This window comes from Balaenoptera borealis (assembly GCF_965194805.1).
Source record: "Balaenoptera borealis genome assembly, chromosome: 6".
NCBI lineage: Eukaryota > Metazoa > Chordata > Mammalia > Artiodactyla > Balaenopteridae > Balaenoptera > Balaenoptera borealis.
Window position 1 is genome coordinate 116,890,633 of NC_138863.1, and position 19,351 is coordinate 116,909,983.

Here is a 19,351-nt window from a genome sequence, read left to right on the forward strand (position 1 = left end):
TACAATAGAGGGTAGACTATTGTGATAGAGGGAAGACAACTAAACTCAACTCTAAATACAGCAAAGATACCTGGGGATTTATAGCCAAGAAGCAGAGTGTGAGGCAGAGTAGATGGGAAATTTCTAAGAGGACATATCAAGGGTAGTCACTAAGCTGACTTAGCAGGATTCTTGCTAGCAGTGAACAGTCACGGTCTAGTGAAGAAGAGGGGTCAGAGGTGCCTGACTAAATTTTGGTCAAGAAGGGAGTCTTTGTCAATAGTGCTAAATGCATTTCTAAATAAAGTTATAAATGGAAAAATAAAATATAATTGATAAATGTCGTGAAAAGACTTAATCTTGTACCAGAGAAAAATATTTGTTAAGGTCTTTCAATGGGATAGGTGCCATATTGTGTACTATAGAAGTTATAAACTGCTAATACTAGTTCCCCCAAATTACCAACGAGATAACCTGTTAAACATGATGAAGCACAGCTGAATTTGTTGCTTACTTTTGTAAAGATCACTTTCTTCACCAAGAATAAGCAGCATATTACCCAAAGGGAATGGTGAAAGAGGGATATTTATGAGGTTTGGGGGGGGATCTGGTTTGACAGGTCTTTCAAGAAGTAGTATTGATTAGGATTGGTTGAAATGTCAGTTGTAAAAGTTGAGGATTGGTGAATTTAGGGAGGGGAGGGTTCGGGAGAGACTCTTGAATATTAAACAGTCATTTGGTTGAGTTATGTATTGTTCTGAGAAAGAGATGTTTACTTCAGTGAGCATTAGTTGAGTAGTCTATTTTTCAAATAAATGCGTTTTCAGAAAGTTCCTGAAAAAAAAAAAAGGATGAAGTTATTTGCAACCTCATCTTACCGGCAAGAATTTTCTGAAATATTAAAGCCGTATTAATGCAGACACTTGAATAGTAAATTCATGTTAATGTAGATTGTGGGATGTGTGGGTGTGGATAGTTTCAGTTCTGAAAGGAACAAGAAATAGGGCCTTTCTAGAATTTCTAATGTAATTGAAAACCCAAAACAAACACATGAAAAGTAAATAAAAATAGACAGTAAAATTATTTGAAAGAAATTATATGATTAAATATTAAATGACTGGTCGAAGAGCTCAGAAAGAGAGACACTGAGTGAGGACTTTAGAAGTGTCGGGAATCTAACAATGCTTTGGGAAAGATGGAAATTCTGGACAGGACCTGGCCATTGGTTACTGAGCATCATAAGCAAAATAGAGTGGGAGTGAAGTATGAGTTGTGTGGACAACTGTAAACAACAGATGATCAGAACTTTTTATAGGGTATCAGGAGATAATAAGTAGGGAAATACATGTTGAAACCGTGGAGTGAGTAACCTGAGTGTTATGATTGTTTTCAGAGCAAATGAGAGCATTCAAAGTGTTGTTCAGGATGTGTTAGACTATGTGATGGGAATAAACTAGAGGCATAGAGAACACTGAAAAAACTAAAACAATCTTCCAAATGAGAGGCTTTATAGCCTCTATATAGGAGATCTATATATATGTATATATATATCTCCATCTATATAGGAGATGAGATAGGAAGATGTAATGAACTTAAGCATATATATATAGAACTTTGAGGGAGGGTGTAGCCAAAAATATAATGAGTTTAATTTTAGTCTACTGAGTTTTATGTATCTGCAAGTCATTTATGTCTTGAACTGGAAATATAAAACCAGCATACGGGAGAGGTCAGGGCTCAAAAGTTTAAGAATCAATATAGGTTCATTCTCTAAGTCTGTGAGTTTGTTCTGTTTTGCAAATAAGTTCATTTGTATCATTTTTTTAAGATTCTGCATATAAGCGATTATCATAGGATATTTGTCTTTGTCTGACTTACTTCACTTAGTCTGATCATCTCTGGGTCCATCCATATAGCTGCAAATGGCATTATTTCATTCTGTTTAATGGCTGAGTAATATTCCATTGTATACGTACCACATCTTCTTTATCCATTCATCTGTCCATGGACATTTAGAGAATGAACTCCTGGTTACCAGGGCGGGGGGAGGGTGGGGGAGGGATAGATAGGGAGTTTGGGATTGACGTGTACACACTGCTATATTTAAAATAGATAACCAACAATGACCTACTGTAAAAATAAATAAATAAATAAAATTTTTTAAAGTAAAAAAAAAAAAAAAGAATCAATATAGGTAGGTCTGAGTAGAAATGACTAGTTAGAGAATAGCAGTTGGAAAAAATAATCTCAGAATTGAGCTTTGGAGGATGTCTTTGTTTAGATAGCAATTGGATGCGTAGAACGTATACAAATTTTTGAAGAAAGGATTCCAGGACAAGGTAATGCTTCAAAAGCAAGAAAAGATTTCAGAATTCTTCTGCTCATTGTAATTGTCACAGACTGCAAAGTTGAGTGTGGTGGGGATTAAGCATGTAGAAAGAGCACATTGGATTTGGTTATCACAGGTCAGTGTTGACGTTGGCAGTTTGCTATTTCAGGAGAGTGAGGACTGCACCTGTGCTTCAGGGAGATATGGAGAATTACATGTATGGTGGACACACAGGATAAGGCTGAAACCCCTTGTACAAAAGGTTTCCTGAGGCTTATTGTGAAAGGACAAAAGCCTGGGACAGAGCAAAAGAGCTGAATGAGGGTGATTATTATTATTATTTTTTAATATAGAGAAAAAATATACAACATAAAAAGTACAAGTAAATGGCAAGAGGTAGATATTTAAGAAATATCAGAAATCAAAGATATTTAAAAGCACGGAGCATACTGATTTGGTTACAAAACAGCTTTTTTGCCTTTCAAGAGAGAAAGATCGCCTCTTTCCAGAAGGCTGGGGGAAAGGAAGAGTGTACATGGAATGAGATTTTGAGGTAGACAAAAAGGACAGCTAAGCCATTTCAGATGGCCTCAATTTTCTCGGGTAAATATATGGAGGCTGGGGTTCCTTAAAAAGTGAGGAAAATTTCTATATAGTTGTGAGCAGTGTTTTAGGAGAGATGGCTAAAGGCCTGCTGTGTTTCAACTATGATTAGCTCATAGTCTAGATTTCCCACTGATATCTTTAAATAATGATTAAATCTTAACTTGATATTTAACAAATCCTTCCTAAATATATTTGAACATTTTCAGTGATTATCATTTCATTATTTTGTTTTACTGTTTGTTCTAATATTTTCAGTTTGAGTGTGAATTTTAAAAAATGGATGCTATAGAATTTTTATTTTAGATATGTTAAAAATAGGTTTTTCAGGCAAAAATCATATTTGTATTAAAATGTTTCAAACAACCAATTTGCCAAGATTTTTCCCACTTTTTGAAAATTCTCTCCACAGATAGATGATAGAGGGATAGATTTAATTTTGAAACATTAAAAGCAAATGTCTAAATTATGCATCATTACATTATCAATAATAACATTAAAAAATAAGGTGACTTTATACTGATATTCATGGAAGGTGAATGTTGTCAGCTGTCAACACCCAGAATAACCTGTTACGCAAAGCTGAATTTATTACCTATTGCAGTCAGGGAGCACAACATTTTGATAGTCTTAGTATGTCCAGAAGGAGAGGTTGGTGGGGTGGGTTGGGGGTTGTGTATAGGGCTGGAAATCTAGATGTGAATTGTTAAGACAGGTGTTTCAGTGTGAGGGTCTGATCGAAGATGGGTGCATTTCGTGAGGTAATGGCCTAGGAGGGGTGCACACAGAGAGGCAAGCATCTTGAGGTGACCCTTAAGTTAACAGTTGTTTGATAATTTACAAATTTGCTCAGTTGTAGGAGCTTATGGTTCAGATAAATTACTTTTCAGCAAGTTTATGAAAAACAAATTAAGTTTTGTACTGATTTATAGTCTCGTCTTCATGGGCAAGAACTAAAAGTAAAATCTTACGGATGTAGGTCCTGACAGTTGGGGTGGATGCAGAGGCCTCAGTTCTCAATTTCAACAGCAAACTGGAATGTGAAGTGCATTACTACCTGCTTTGAGTGGACTAGGTATAAAATAAAAGGTTGCCTTTACTGGAAAGAACTTAAACTAGGATATAGTACTGTTTTTCCTTTTGCTAGACAAATTATGGAAAAAAGAATTGGACAGAAATATTGGGAGTTTGGATGGTGGGGGGGCAGACACTAAAAGTATCATTACATTCTTACGGGTCAGGATGGAGGGGCACGACAGTAATTCTACCTTGTCACATCTTTTCATTTAAAAAAAAAAAAAACTGACTGAATATGTGTTCAGGATAATTGACTCTTAACGTTCAATGAGCTGAAAAGGAAGAAAGATTATTTAATCAAAGTACTGTATAGACATGCATAATACAGTGTTTTAAGAATGTTTCAAGTACACCTACCTTAATCTTCCTGTGTTAATGCACTTTACTCATTGATCTGATTCACTCATATTTCATTACCTAATATTAAACAAAATATGAGGTGACAGTTTTGAAATATATTTCCAGAAAGTAATTTATTAATGCAATATTAGGAGTTTCAAAACTGGGAGATTCCACTAGTGATTATAAATCAAACAGTAAAGTAGGATAAATATGACACACAGAAGACCAGATTGTAAAGACCAGAAAAAATTAAAGAGAATTAATAAAGGCAGATATTAGATGCTTTTAAAATAATTCATGCAGAAATCTGTATTAAATATTAACCTGGAGAGTTACAGCTGTATTAAAACAAAAAAAGGTTTCTCCCACTAATGCAACATTGAAACTCTAATAGTAAAATTTGCAGGAGTACAGATCTAAAGGGATTTATAAATCTCAAATCTCTATAGATGTTTTTAAAGTCTAAATAATTATCCAATGAAATGTACTTTAAAAATATTAAATGTAAAGAGTTGAAGGAAAAACCTACAACCAAGATTATTCTACCCAGCAAGGATCTTATTCAGATCTGATGGAGAAATTAAAACCTTTACAGAAAACCAAAAGCTAAGAGAATTCAGCACCAGCAAACCAGCTTTACAACAAATGCTAAAGGAACTTCTCTAGGCAGGAAACACAAGAGAAGGAAAAGACCTACAATAACAAACCCAAAACAATTAAGAAAATGGTAATAGGAACATACATATCGATAATTAACTTAAATGTAAATGGATTAAATGCTCCAACCAAAAGACATAGACTGGCTGAATGGATACAAAAACAAGACCCGCATATATGCTGTCTACAAGAGACCCACTTCAGACCTAGGGACACATACAGACTGAAAGTGAAGGGGTGGAAAAGGATATTCCATGAAAATGGAAATCAAAAGAAAACTGGAGTAGCAATTCTCATATCAGACAAAATAGACTCTAAAATAAAGACTCTTACAAGACACAAAGAAGGACAGTACAAAATGATAAAGGGATCAATCCAAAAAGAAGGTATAACAATTGTATATATTTATGCACCCAAAATAGGAGCACATCAATACATAAGGCAAATGCTAAGAGCCATAAAAGGGGAAATTGACAGTAGCACAATCATTGTAGGGGACTTTAATACCCCACTTTCACCAATGGACAGATCATCCAAAATGAAAATAAATAAGGAAACACAAGCTTTAAATGATACATTAAACAAGGTGGACTTAATTGATATTTATAGGACATTCCATCCAAAAACAACGATTACACTTTCTTCTCAAGTGCTCATGGAACATTCTCCAGGATAGATCATATCTTGGGTCACAAACCAAGACTTGGTAAATTTAAGAAAATTGAAATTGTATCAAGTATCTTTTCAAACTACAATGCTATGAGACTAGATATCAATTACAGCAAAAATCTGTAAAAAATACAAACACATGGAGGGTAAAAAATACACTACTAAATAACCAAGAGATCACTGAAGAAATCAAAGAGGAAATCAAAAAATACCTAGAAAGAAATGACAATGAAAACACAACAACCCAAAACCTATGGGATGCAGCAAAAGCAGTTCTAAGAGGGCAGTGTATAGCAATACAATGCTACCTCAAGAAAAAAAAAAAAAAATCTCCAATAAACAACCTAACCTTACACCTAAAGCAATTAGAGAAAGAAGAACAAAAGAACGCCAAAGTTAGCAGAAGGAAAGAAATCATAAAGATCAGATCAGAAATAAATGAAAAAGAAATGAAGGAAACAATAGTAAAACTAAAAGCTGGTTCTTTGAGAAGGTAAACAAAATGATGAACCATTAGCCAGCCTCATCAAGAAAAAAAGAGAGAAGACTCAAATCAACACAATTAACAATGAAAAAGGAGAAATAACAACTACAAGGGATTATGAGAGATTACTACAAGCAACTATATGCCAATCAAATGGACAACCTGGAAGACATGGACAACTTCTTAGAAGAGCACAACCTTCCAACACTGAACCAGGAAGAAATAGAAAATAGGAACCAACCAATCACAAGCACGGAAATTGAAACTGTGATTAAAAATCTTCCAACAAACGAAAGCTCAGGACCAGATGGCTTCACAGGCAAATTCTGTCAAACATTTAGAGAAGAGCTAACACCTATCCTTCTCAAACTATTCCAAAATATAGCAGAGGGACGAACACTCCCAAAGTCATTCTACGAGGCCACCATCACCCTGATACCAAAACCAGACAAAGATGTCACAAAGAAAGAAAACTACAGACCAATATCACTGATGAACATAGATGCAAAAATCCTCAACAAAATATTAGCAAACAGAATCCAACAGCTCATTAATAGGATCATACACCATGATCAAGTGGGGCTTATCCCAGGAATGCAAGGATTCTTCAATATATGCAAATCAATCAATGTGATAAGCCATATTAACAGATTGAAGGAGAAAAATCATATGATCATCTCAATAGATGCAGAAAAAGCTTTTGACAAAATTCAACATCCATTTATAATAAAAACCCTCCAGAAAGTAGGCATAGAGGGAACTTAACATGATAAAGGCCATATATGACAAACCCACAGCCAACATTGTTCTCAGTGGTGAAAAACTGAAGCCATTTCCTCTAAGATCGTGAACAAGACACAGTTGCCCACTCTCACCACTATTACTCAACATAATTTTGGAAGTTTTAGCCACAGCAATCAGAGAAGAGAAAGAAATAAAAGGACTCCAAATCGGAAAAGAAGAAGTAAAGCTGTCACTGTTTGCAGATGACATGATACTATACATAGAGAATCCTAAAGATGCTACCAGAATACTGCTAGAGCTAATCAATGAATTTAGTAAAGTAACAGAATACAAAATTAATGCACAGAAATCTCTTACATTCCTATACATTAATGATGAAAAATCTGAAAGAGAAATTAAGGAAACACTCCCATTTACCATTGCAACCAAAAGAATAAAATACGTAGGAATAAACTTACCTAAGGAGACAAAAGACCTGTATGCAGAAAATTATAAGACACTGATGAAAGAAATTAAAGATGATACAAACAGATGGAGAGATATACCATGTTCTTGGAGTGGAAGAATCAATGTGTGAAAATGACTATGCTACCCAAAGCAATCTACAGATTCAATACAATCCCTATCAAACTACCAATGGCATTTTTCACAGAACTAGAACAAAAAATTTCACAATTTGTATGGAAACACAGAAGACCCCAAATAGCCAAAGCAATCTTGAGAAAGAAAAATGGAGCTGGAGGTATCAGGCTTCCTGACTTCAGACTATACCACAAAGCAACAGTAATCAAGACAGTATGGTACTGGCACAAAAACAGAAACATAACTCAATGGAATAGGATAGAAAGCCCAGAGATAAACCCATGCACATATGGTCACCTTATTTTTGACAAAGGAGGCAAGAATATACAATGGAGAAAGGACAGCCTCTTCAATAAGTGGTGTTGGGAAAACTGGACAGCTACCTGTAAAAGAATGAAATTAGAACACTCCCTAACACCATACACAAAAATAAACTCAAAATGGATTAAAAGACCTAAATGTAAGGCCAGACACTATCAAACTCTTAGAGGAAAACATAGGCAGACATTGTATAACAAAAATCACAGCAAGATCCTTTTTGACCCACCTCCTAGAGAAATGGAAATAATAACAAAAATAAACAAATGGGACCTAATGAAACATAAAACCTTTTGCACAGCAAAGGAAACCATAAACAAGACGAAAAGACAACCCTCAGAATGGGAGAAAATATTTGCAAATAAGCAACTGACAAAGGATTAATCTCCAAAATTTACAAGCAGCTCATGCAGCTCAATATAAAAAAAACAAACAACCCCATCCAAAAATGGGCAGGAGACCTAAATAGACATTTCTCCAGAGAAGATATACAGTTTGCCCACAAACACATGAAAGGATGCTCAACATCACTAATCATTAGAGAAATACAAATCAAAACTACAATGAGGTATCCCCTCACACCGGTCAGAATGGCCATCATCAAAAAATCTACAAACAATAAATGCTGGAGAGGGTGTGGAGAAAAGAGAACCCTCTTGCACTGTTGGTGGGAATGTAAACTGATACAGCCACTATAGAGAACAACATGGAGATTCCTTAAAAAACTAAAAGTAGAGCTACCATGTGACCCAGCAATCCCACTACTGGGCATATACCCTGAGAAAACCATAATTCAAAAAGTGTCATGTACCACAGTGTTCATTGCAGCTCTATTTACAATAGCCAGGACATGGAAGCAACCTAAGTGTCCACCGACAGATGAATGGATAAAGAAGATGTGGCACATATATACAATGGAATATCACTCAGCCATAAAAGGAAACGAAACTGAGTTATTTGCAGTGAGGTGGATGGACCTAGAGTCTGTCATACAGAGTGAAGTAAGTCAGAAAGAGAAAAACAAATACCATATGCTAATACATATATATGGAATCTAAAAATAATAATAATGTTCATGAAGAACCTATGGCCAGGATGGGAATAAAGACGCTGACCTACTAGCGAATGAATTTGAGGACATGGGGATGGGGAAGGGTAAGCTGGGACAAAGTGAGACAGTGGCATGTACATATATACACTATCAAATGTAAAACCGATAGCTAGTGGGAAGCAGTCGCATAGCACAGGGAGATCAGCTTGGTGCTTTGTGACCACCTAGAGTGGTGGGATAGGGAGGGTGGGAGGGATGGAGACACAAGAGGGAAGAGATATGGGGATATATGTATATGTATAGCTGACTCACTTTGTTATATAGTAGAAACTAACTCACCATTGTAAAGCAATTATACTCCAGTAAAGATGTTTAAAAAAAAAAGAGTATTTTACTGGAACTATTTTCTATGTTGAAAAATATTCAACAACAGGTGAGTGATAAAGAAATGATGTCATGTTCATGAATAGAACACTGTGCAACTGTTAAAAGAATGAGGTAAACACATGTGTACTGACATGAAACATTCTTTAAGATTATTAAATTTAAAAAGAAGTGCATCATCAAAAAACAGACATCAGTGGAACAGAATAGAGAGCCCAGAAATAAATCCACATACTTATGGTCAATTAATCTATGACAAAGGAGGCAAGAATATACAATGGAGAAAAGACAATCTCTTCAATAAGTGGTGCTGGGAAAACTGGACAGCTATATGTAAAACAGTGAATTTAGAACATTTTCCCTCACTATATACAAAATTATATACAAAAATAAACTCAAGTGGATTAAAGACCTAAACATAAACATGACACCATGAAACTACTAGGAAAGTACATAGCAGAACACTCTTTGACATAAATCACAGCAATATTTTTTGGATCTGTCTCCTAAAGCAAAGAAAACAAAAGCAAAAATAAACAAATGGGACCTAATTAAACCTAGAAGCTTTAGCACAGCATAGGAAACCATCGACAAAACAAAATGACAACCTACTGAATGGGATAAAACTTTTGCGAATGATATGACTTATAAGGGGTTAATATCCAAAACATATAAAGAACTCATACAACTCAATATTAAAAAAACAAACGATCCAATTAAAAAATAGGCAGAAGACCTGAATAGACATTTTTCCAAAGAAGACATACAGATGGCCAACGGGCACATGAAAAGATGCTCAACATCATTAATCATCAGAGAAATGCAAATTAAAACCACAGTGATATATCACCTCACACCTGTCAGAATGGCTATCATCAAAAAGTCAATAAATAACAAATGCTGGTGAGGACGTGGAGAAAAGGGAACCCTTGTACACTGTTGGTGGGTATGTAAATTGGTGCAGACATTGTGGAAAACAGTATGGAAGTTTCTCAAAAAAACTGAAAGTAGAACTGCCATATGATTCAGCAATTCCACTCCTGGGTATATATCTGAATAAACCAAAAACATCAATTTGAAAAGATACATGTACCCCAATGTTCATAGGAACATTATTTACAATTGCCAAGATATGGAAGCAACCTATATGTCCATCAACAGATGAAGGGATAAAGAAGATGTGGTATATACATGGATATACAGTATGTGGATATACAATGGAATACTACTTAGCCATGAAAAAAGAATGAAATTTTGCCATTTGCTGCAACGTGGATGGACTTGGAGAGCATTGTGCTAAGTGAAATAAGTCAGACAGAGAAAGAAAAATACTGTATGATACCACTTATATGTGGAATCTAAAAAATACAACAAACTAGTGAATATAACAAAAAAGAAACAGACTCACAAATATAGAGAACAAACCAGGGGTTACCAGCGAGGAGAGGGAAGGAAGGAGGGGCAAGATAGGGGTAGGGGATTAAGAGGTGCAAACTACTATCTATAAAATAAGCTACAAGAATATATTGTACAATACAGGGAATATAGCCAATATTTTATAGTAATTATGAAGGGAATATAACCTTTAAAACTGTGAATCACTATGTTGTATACCTGAAGCTTATGTAATATTGTACATTATACCTCAATTTTAAAAAAACATTAAAAAAAGTGCATCATAAAAAAAAATTATGTGGCACACATATACAATGGAATATTACTCAGCCATAAAAAGAAATGAAATTGAGTTATTTGTATTGAAATGGATGGACCTAGAGTCTGTCATACAGAGTGAAGTAAGTCAGAAAGAGAAAAACAAATACCGTATGCTAACACATATATATGGAATCTAAAAAAAAAAAAAAAAAGATTCTGAAGAACCTAGGGGCAGGACAGGAATAAAGACGCAGACATAGAGAATGGACTTGAGGATGTGGGGCGGGGAAAAGGTAAGCTGGGATGAAGTGAGAGAGTGGCATGGACATATACACACTACCAAATGTAAAATAGCTAGTGGGAAGCAGCCACATAGCACAGGGAGATCAGCTTCGTGCTTTGTGACCACCTAGAGGGGTGGGATAGGGAGGGTAGGAGGGAGGGAGATGCAAGAGGGAGGGGATATGGGGATATATGTATATGTATAGCTGATTCACTTTGTTATAAAGCAGAAACTAACACACAATTGTAAAGCAATTATACTCCAATAAAGATGTTTAAAAAAAATTAAGTGTAGTCTTTATCTTCTCAAACAAACTCCACTTCCTTCTATTTTGATTCTAAGGGAAATAAAAATTAATTTTCCTTCATCTATCCCAATATAATCCATCATCGGCTGCGGGTTTCCTCTTACTATGGGAGACAGTAAGGCCATATGTTACTTCATCTCTTCTGTTGAAGAAGAATCACTATTCATGCTCTCTGGGCTCCTCTTTCTCCCTAAGCCCTTAGATCCTCATCCCTATTTAGAATTCCGCAGTGTGCTGGTCCCCTGGGAAAAGAACCAGTCACTGATTGGCTTTTTGCTATATTTATTACCATGGTGCAGTAGAAGGGGAAAACCCTCCTTCTCTTAATTTATTGTGAAAATATTTTAAGGATGTTTGTTAAGACACGTTATTTATGCTAATCTGTGATGGCAGTGTCTATCCACATCAAGAGGTGGTCCAGAATTGAGAAAGTGAAGAAAAATAACAGAGGCGTCGGTTGAGCTTGGACTATAGATTAAAGCAAGCGTTGATGGAGAGCAGGAAGACAGGAGACCAGAGTCAGCTGGCAAGGCTGAATTGAGTAACACAGGGGACCAGTATTGCTCTTGAGCCTGTGATCATATATTTGGGATAGAAAGGAAAGGGAAGAGAGGTAAAGAATAGAAATCAAAATAAATATTTATTATGCGCGTAACCCTGTTACTTGTCTTACATCACTAGAAAGGTCAGCAGGTAAAGTTAATGATAAAAAGAACCCAACTTATCTGTAGATGATGAAAGAAATTCAGTAGGTGATACAAGGCCTTATTTTTAAATTCACATAGGACCATCTTTCAGTACACCTAAGTACAACTCAGTAACTCAAAATCTTTGTTTCTTTTTCTCCTTTCTTAAAACGCTATTTGTCTTTCCTTGTGGCCCATGTCTTTCCAACATGTCACTGTCCCCATGTGACTAGGGTCAAGAAGAACCATTGGCCTTCTGTGCCATCCCTGACTCTAGTCGGAGAGTCATATTGGACTCTCAGTCTTCTGAATGAAACACGGAAGAAAGACAACTTCATTTTTGCTAGTATTGATTGCTTCTCATCATAACTTCTGGGTGTTACTATTTATAATATTGAAATAACTAGAGAATGAGTCAGAAAACCTTGCTCTGCCAAAACTGTCAGACATTTCCACATAGTTTTCACAACCCACCATGCAGTATTTGTTTACCACTATTATGCAGATGAAGACAGGTTCTGAGAATTGTAAATTATATAACTTCATTTACTGTGAATCCAATCCAATCCAATCCCTCTCAATATTTCTTCCAAGAATGGGCAGGCGGTTAGGGGGATGCAATACCATGGAGAAGTTTAGAATTGGGTAAAACTGAAAAGGACATTATCAAAAGAAAGAAAGAAAGAAAGAAAGCACTCAAGACTGCTTTTATTTGGGTGTCTTCCCTTTTATCTAATCACATAAATATATGTATAATATGTCTATTATTTATATAGCTTTTATGTAGATACAGATATCTTTCTTGTTTTAACTTCTGAATATCCTTTCTGGCAGTTTGTCTCAGGTTGGTATTTTCAGTCTATGGTATTCTTAATATGAGTTAATTTCCTGATAAATGTGGCTGAATTTAACTCAAAAATATTTAAAATCAACAGCTGTGCAGACGAAATGCAATTATTTACACTGAAAACATCATTCTCTTTAAAGTTGAAAAAGTGGATACAATGGTACACATATAGTCTCAGAGATTTTGACCAGTGGTCACACAATCCAGACAAAATACCAGAGGCACAATTCCAAACCCAAGGGAGAAAGAGGTTGAGTGGCAATTGAGCAGTGGTAGGACTGGGTATGTGAAAAAGTCCGCATGAACGTGGTTCATATGATAGTCTCAGAATTGTGTCGAGTTATGTTTAACTGGCAGCCTCGTTGAAAGTTTACCTAGATCACTAATTAGCAACAGCTTCGGAAACGGGAGGCATTTCTCTTTGTCCCTTCTTTCTCATCTTAGCATGGGCAGCAGTTGCCCATGTTTTACTTACTTTTCATTTGTTCAACCAAGAATCTGAGTGACCCTCTCACTGACACTGTTTTCATTGCACAATAGACCATGTGCCGGGTGGGCTTCCTGAAGAGGATTAATGAGAGCCAAGTACAGAAATCTGCTCAGGTTATTAAAGGCTAACAGTGATGGTTCTAATGTGTCTGTTTATTATGCACATTATCTCCTCTACACTCATTATATTACCTAGTCAATGTGTTTGTCAATTGTTAATATCTTTCTGTTGCAGATACAGATGTGGTGTATAAAAGCGAGAATGGACATGTCATTAAACTGAATATAGAAACAAATACTACTACATTATTATTGGAAAACACAACTTTTGTAAGTAATGAATAATTAATTACTTTAATCATTTCAGTATTGTTTAGAATGCTCTCTTGGTATACATAATGGTCATTTTCTTCAGCTTCAGCACTTGCAAAGCTTTTCAGGTGAAAAGTTAAGGCTGGGATATTACTAGAATCAGTAGATCTATTGATAGAAAATACCCATGTGACCATCCGCTCTGTTTTCTCCCCATTTATCCTTTTTAGTAAATGAATAAGTGTTTCTAAGAATAATATTTTTTTAGAATGAATATTTATTCCAATATTTTCTATGTAAGTTTAGCCATACAAAGGCCAAAATTTAAAAAAAAAAGGTTAATCTAACCCAAGTCATCATAACTTTTTCTCCCCCTTTACTTTTCATTCTTCCTGACTTGTTTCTAATTGTGGTTTTGGAAATCAAGTAGAAAGCAGGCTTGGTAAAACTGGCCTTTAGTTGGAGTTGATATGCTTTACTTTTATAATTAAGCATTCTATCAGTATCATTTCTCTTCAACAGAATCATTGTTTGGCCTAACAATGATCCAAATAACTGAATGTATTTATTTTGCTCTCATAAATGTACATGAACTTTGGGGTAAATTCAGTCCTCTTAAGGTTAGATTTAGCTATGATTACCTATTGAGTAAGTGATAACGAATTGACTGCTTCAAATGTTCAAAATTTAGGATCCAACACCACTGAAAAATAGTTTAAAGTTATTTGCTCATTGTTTTATACAAAGGTTCAATGTATTGCCTATTAGATGAGTTCTTATGTTATAACACATGAACTTAGGCCTCAGAAGACCTCCTATACAAATTAAAGGAATAAGCAAACCATCAGATACTTTTTGTACTTATTGCTACTTGTACATTTGGAATAAACATTTGGTCTTCATGTTTGTAAGAGGGTGGCCAGGTGGAAGAGATGAAGTGAAAACTTCTGTTGTTCGTGTTTTTATTTAATAAGAGAAAAGTGGTTGTTGAAATCATGCAGTGATTATATATGTATACATTTGTTAGACTAAATTAAACCAACCAGCTGAGGTACTTCAGCAATTAGGTTATTAACTAACTAATAATGGCATTTCTATTTTTAAATGAATCAGTTAATTCACAGACATTAGAAGAGCAGATACTCTGAATGCAACGATTTATAGTACTTGTGGAATGCCAAGGAAATATAAGCCATATTGCTCACTTTCTTAGAATATGGATTTCCTTGGGGGAGATAATGCTTTCCTTCCTGAAAAAGTTTAACAAACAGCATAGAGCAGTATCTATTATTTCTTAATTGATTGGTCCTCGGGGATACTAGAGAAGAGGCTAAGGAATCATCGAGAGATGCTGAAATCAATGGGAAAGAAGCTCTCCATATGAGATAGGACAGGAGTTAGAAAGCAGGAATCAGTAATTATGACAGCTAATGATTGGCTGATTAAAGTCAATGCGAATTAAGTTCAATAAAACTAGTTTGGAGAACAAAATTAAATGAATTTTTGTATTTGTTTCCTTTATTATAAAGTAACATTTTTGATGGGGGGTATACACCTTTAGTGGTCAAGTATTTAAGTTAAGAATAGACACGTAGTACATGAATATCTGGTTATGTGACTGTTCCACACTGATGATCCTCTTACACAGGTTAATGAGGTCTTCTACTGGTCACTAATTATCTTTTATTTTTTTCCCAGCATTTATTCCTTGCTTTCTTAGTCTCTTTGGTACATCAGAAAAGGAAAAGAACAAACCTTTTCGGTTATTATTTCATTCTATTGTTGGTACTTCATACTTTACACCAACCCCATCTCATTGTAGTTTTCTCCATGTGCTGATTAATGCCATTTTATCTTTATGCTTGTATGTTTAATCTTTTAAAAATCCTTTTGAGGTCTATTTCTGCTCTTTTCTATGTTGGCCATGACTCTTAATTACCACCGAGTCATATTTAACAAATATTCTAATTTACTGATCTTTTAAGATTCGTAGGCTCCCTGAAGACATTTATCTCACGACACAGATAATTAAGCAGTTTATAAGTCCTAGAGGCATCAGAATTCAGTGGAGGAGGGTGAGGATAAAGATTGGAATGCGACTTATGTTTCCAACTAGTTAACTCAGAACTGCAAACAAAAATTACAAATTAACACGAATCCAGATGAATTCAAAGGAACTTATTTAATCATTTTCTCCTTCTAACTCCAAAATAGCATTATTAAACACACTTGTGTTTTAAAGATCTTGCTAAGCTAAAGTCTGGATATGCTTTCTCTCTCAGGCCATACTCTTGGGAAGAAAATCTCTTATCAGAGCATAAAATTTTTATTTATAGCGCAGTTTTTTTTATTGAGCAATTAGCAATACTTTAATGACAATTATAATTAATTGGATTAGATCACTATAAGAAGCTTTGTAGTAAAGTGTACCAAGGCAATTGAGAAAAAAAATTATTACTTAAAATGTGATAACAGAATAGCCTATTGTATAATAAGACATATTTTGCAAAAAAAAGGGGCCTGCCAATTTATTTTAAAACTTAATATAACATCACATTGTCATTTCTCTGCTTACATACATTTTAAATATGAATGGTGGGCACTTTTAGCTATGTAATCATGGTTAGCAGACACTATGAGTAATGATAATATTGGCTGTGACTGTCAAAAATAAAACAAAAGTAAATAATTTTCCTGAAATAATTGGCTTATGTCTTAAGGCATTCTTTTGGAGTGAAGATAGGTGGACTTCTAATGAAGGAGAAAATTAAAGCGTATATAACTTTTTGAAGAGGAGTTACATGAAAGGAGTGATTTAGCCCCAAAACTGCTCTTAATCATTTTTAAGTGTTTGGAAAAGTTATCTCATAAAGCCACAACTATTTCAAACAAAAGCTCATTCACAGTGTCATAATGAGGAAAATGTTTCATAAGTATTAGCTGTATTCTTTCTACTGGAAATAATTTGAATATCACCAGTAGTCTTGGCAAAAAACACCAGCATTCATAAATAGTTCTATCAAATCTCTGAGATTAGAAAGGAATTGGAAACATGATTCTAAGCTATATGCTTAAACATTACTAAGATTTAAAAAAAAAAAAAAAGCTCGTGTACTAATATGGAAAGGGAAACTAAATATCTGTAAGCTTTTAAAACTATGCTATAAAAATAGCCTAAAGCAGAGAAAGGAAATTAAAGGTAACATTCAAGGGAAATGTTACCTACATATGTTTTGGTCCAACTATTTATTTATAGGTCATTACAAAATAGTAGGTTTGACTAGAACCAAGGAATATTTATGGACTTATCATGCATAGAGATAGCAACAGTTGATTTGCATAACACTGCAGTATTTTTTTTTTAACATCTTTATTGGAGTATAGTTGCTTTACAATATTGCGTTAGTTTCTGCTGTATAACAACGTGAATCAGCTATACGTATACATATATCCCCATGTCCCCTCCCTCTTGCATCTCCCTCCCACCCTCCCTATCCCACCCCTCTAGGTGGTCACAAAGCACTGAGCTGATCTCCCTGTGCTGTGCGGCTGCTTCCCACTAGCTATCTGTTTTATATTTGGTAGTGTATATATGTCAATACCACTCTCTAACTTTGTCCCAGCTTACCCTTCCCCCTCCACGTGTCCTCAAGTCCATTCTCCTCTATATTTGCGTCTTTATTCCTGTCTTGCCCCTAGGTTCTTCAGAACCTTTTTTTTTTTACATTCCATATACATATGCCACCATACGGTATTTGTTTTTCTTTTTCTGACTTACTTCACTCTGTATGACAGACTCTTGGTCCATCCACCTCACTACAAATAACTCCATTTCATTTCTTTTTATGGCTGAGTAATATTCCATTGTATATATGTGCCACATCGTCTTTATCCCTTCATCTGTCAATGGACACTTAGGTTGCTTCCATGTCCTGGCTATTGTAAATAGAGCTGCAATGAACATTGTGGTACATGACTCTTTTTGAATTATGATTTTTCTCAGGGTACATGCCCAGTAGTGGGATTACTGGGTCATATGGTAGTTCTATTTTTAGTTTTTTAAGGAACCTCCATACTGTTCTCCATAGTGGCTGTATCAATTAACATTCCCACCAACAGTGCAAGAGGGTTCCCTTTTCTCCACACCCTCTCCAGCATTTATTATTTGTAGAGTTTTTGATGATGGCCATTCTGACTGGTGTCAGGTAATACCTAATTGTAGTTTTGATTTGCATTTCTGTAATGATTAGTGATTTTGAGCATCCTTTCATGTGTTTGTTGGCAATCTGTATATCTTCTTTGGAGAAATGACTATTTAGGTCTTCTGCCCATTTTTGGATTAGGTTGTTTGTTGTTTTTATATTGAGCTGCATGAGCTGCTTTAATATTTTGGAGATTAATCCTTTGTCAGTTGCTTTTTTTGCAAATATTTTCTCCCATGTTGAGGGTTGTCTTTTCATCTTGTTTATGGTTTCTTTTGCTTTGCAAAACTTTTAAGTTTCATTAGGTCCCATTTGTTTATTTTTGTTTTAATTTCCATTTCTCTAGGAGGTGGGTCAAAAAGGATCTTGCTGTGATTTATGTCATAGAGTGTTCTGCCTATGTTTTCTCTAGGAGTTTTATATGTCTGGCCTTACATTTAGGACTTTAATCCATTTGGAGTTTGTTTTTGTGTATGGTGTTAGGGACTGTTCTAATTTCATTCTTTTACATGTAGCTGTCCAGTTGTCCCAACACCACTTATTGAAGAGACTGTCTTTTCTCCATTGTATATTCTGATCTCCTTTATCAAAGATAAGGTGACCATATGTGCATGGGTTTATCTCTGGGCTTTCTATCCTGTTCCATTGATCTATGTTTCTGTTTTTGTGCCAGTACCATACTGTCTTGATTTCTGTAGCTTTGTAGTATAGTCTGAAGTCCAGGAGCCTGATTCCTCCAGCTCCGTTTTTCTTTCTCATGATTTCTTTGGCTATTTGGGGTCCTTTGTGTTTCCATACAAATTGTGAAATTTTTTGTTCTAGTGCTGTGAAAAATGCCATTGGTAGTTTGATAGGGATTGCAATGAATCTTTAGATTGCTTTGGGTAGTATGGTCATTTTCACAACGTTGAATCTTCCAGTCTGAGAACATGGTATATCTCTCCATCTGTTTGTGCCATCTTTAATTTCTTCCATCAGTGTCTTATAGTTTTCTGCATACAGGTCTTTTGTCTCCTTAGGTAGGTTTATTCCTAGGTATTTTATTCTTTTTGTTGCAGTGGTAAATGGGAGTGTTTCCTTAATTTCTCTTTCAGAGTTTTCATCATTAGTGTACAGGAATGCAAGAGAGTTCTGTGCATTAATTTTGTATCCTGCCACTTTCCCAAATTAATTGATTAACTCTAGTAGTTTTCTGGTAGCATCTTTAGGGTTCTCCATGTATAGTATCATGTCATCTGCAAACAGTGACCGTTTTACTTCTTCTCTGGTTTGGATTCCTTTTATTTCTTTTTCTTCGCTGATTGCTGTGGCTAAAACTTCCAATAGTTTGTTGAATAATAGTGGTGAGAG

At 35.1% G+C, this 19,351-nt stretch overlaps 1 protein-coding gene across 1 annotated transcript in view; it reads left to right on the top strand.

The window, feature by feature from the left end:
• Positions 1-19,351, top strand: part of DPP10 (dipeptidyl peptidase like 10) — a 676,003-nt gene that overhangs the window by 330,775 nt on the left and 325,877 nt on the right. The window contains exon 4 of the mRNA XM_082397857.1: positions 13,723-13,817. Coding sequence (XP_082253983.1) covers positions 13,723-13,817 — 95 coding nt within the window. The remainder of the gene's footprint in view (positions 1-13,722; positions 13,818-19,351) is intronic.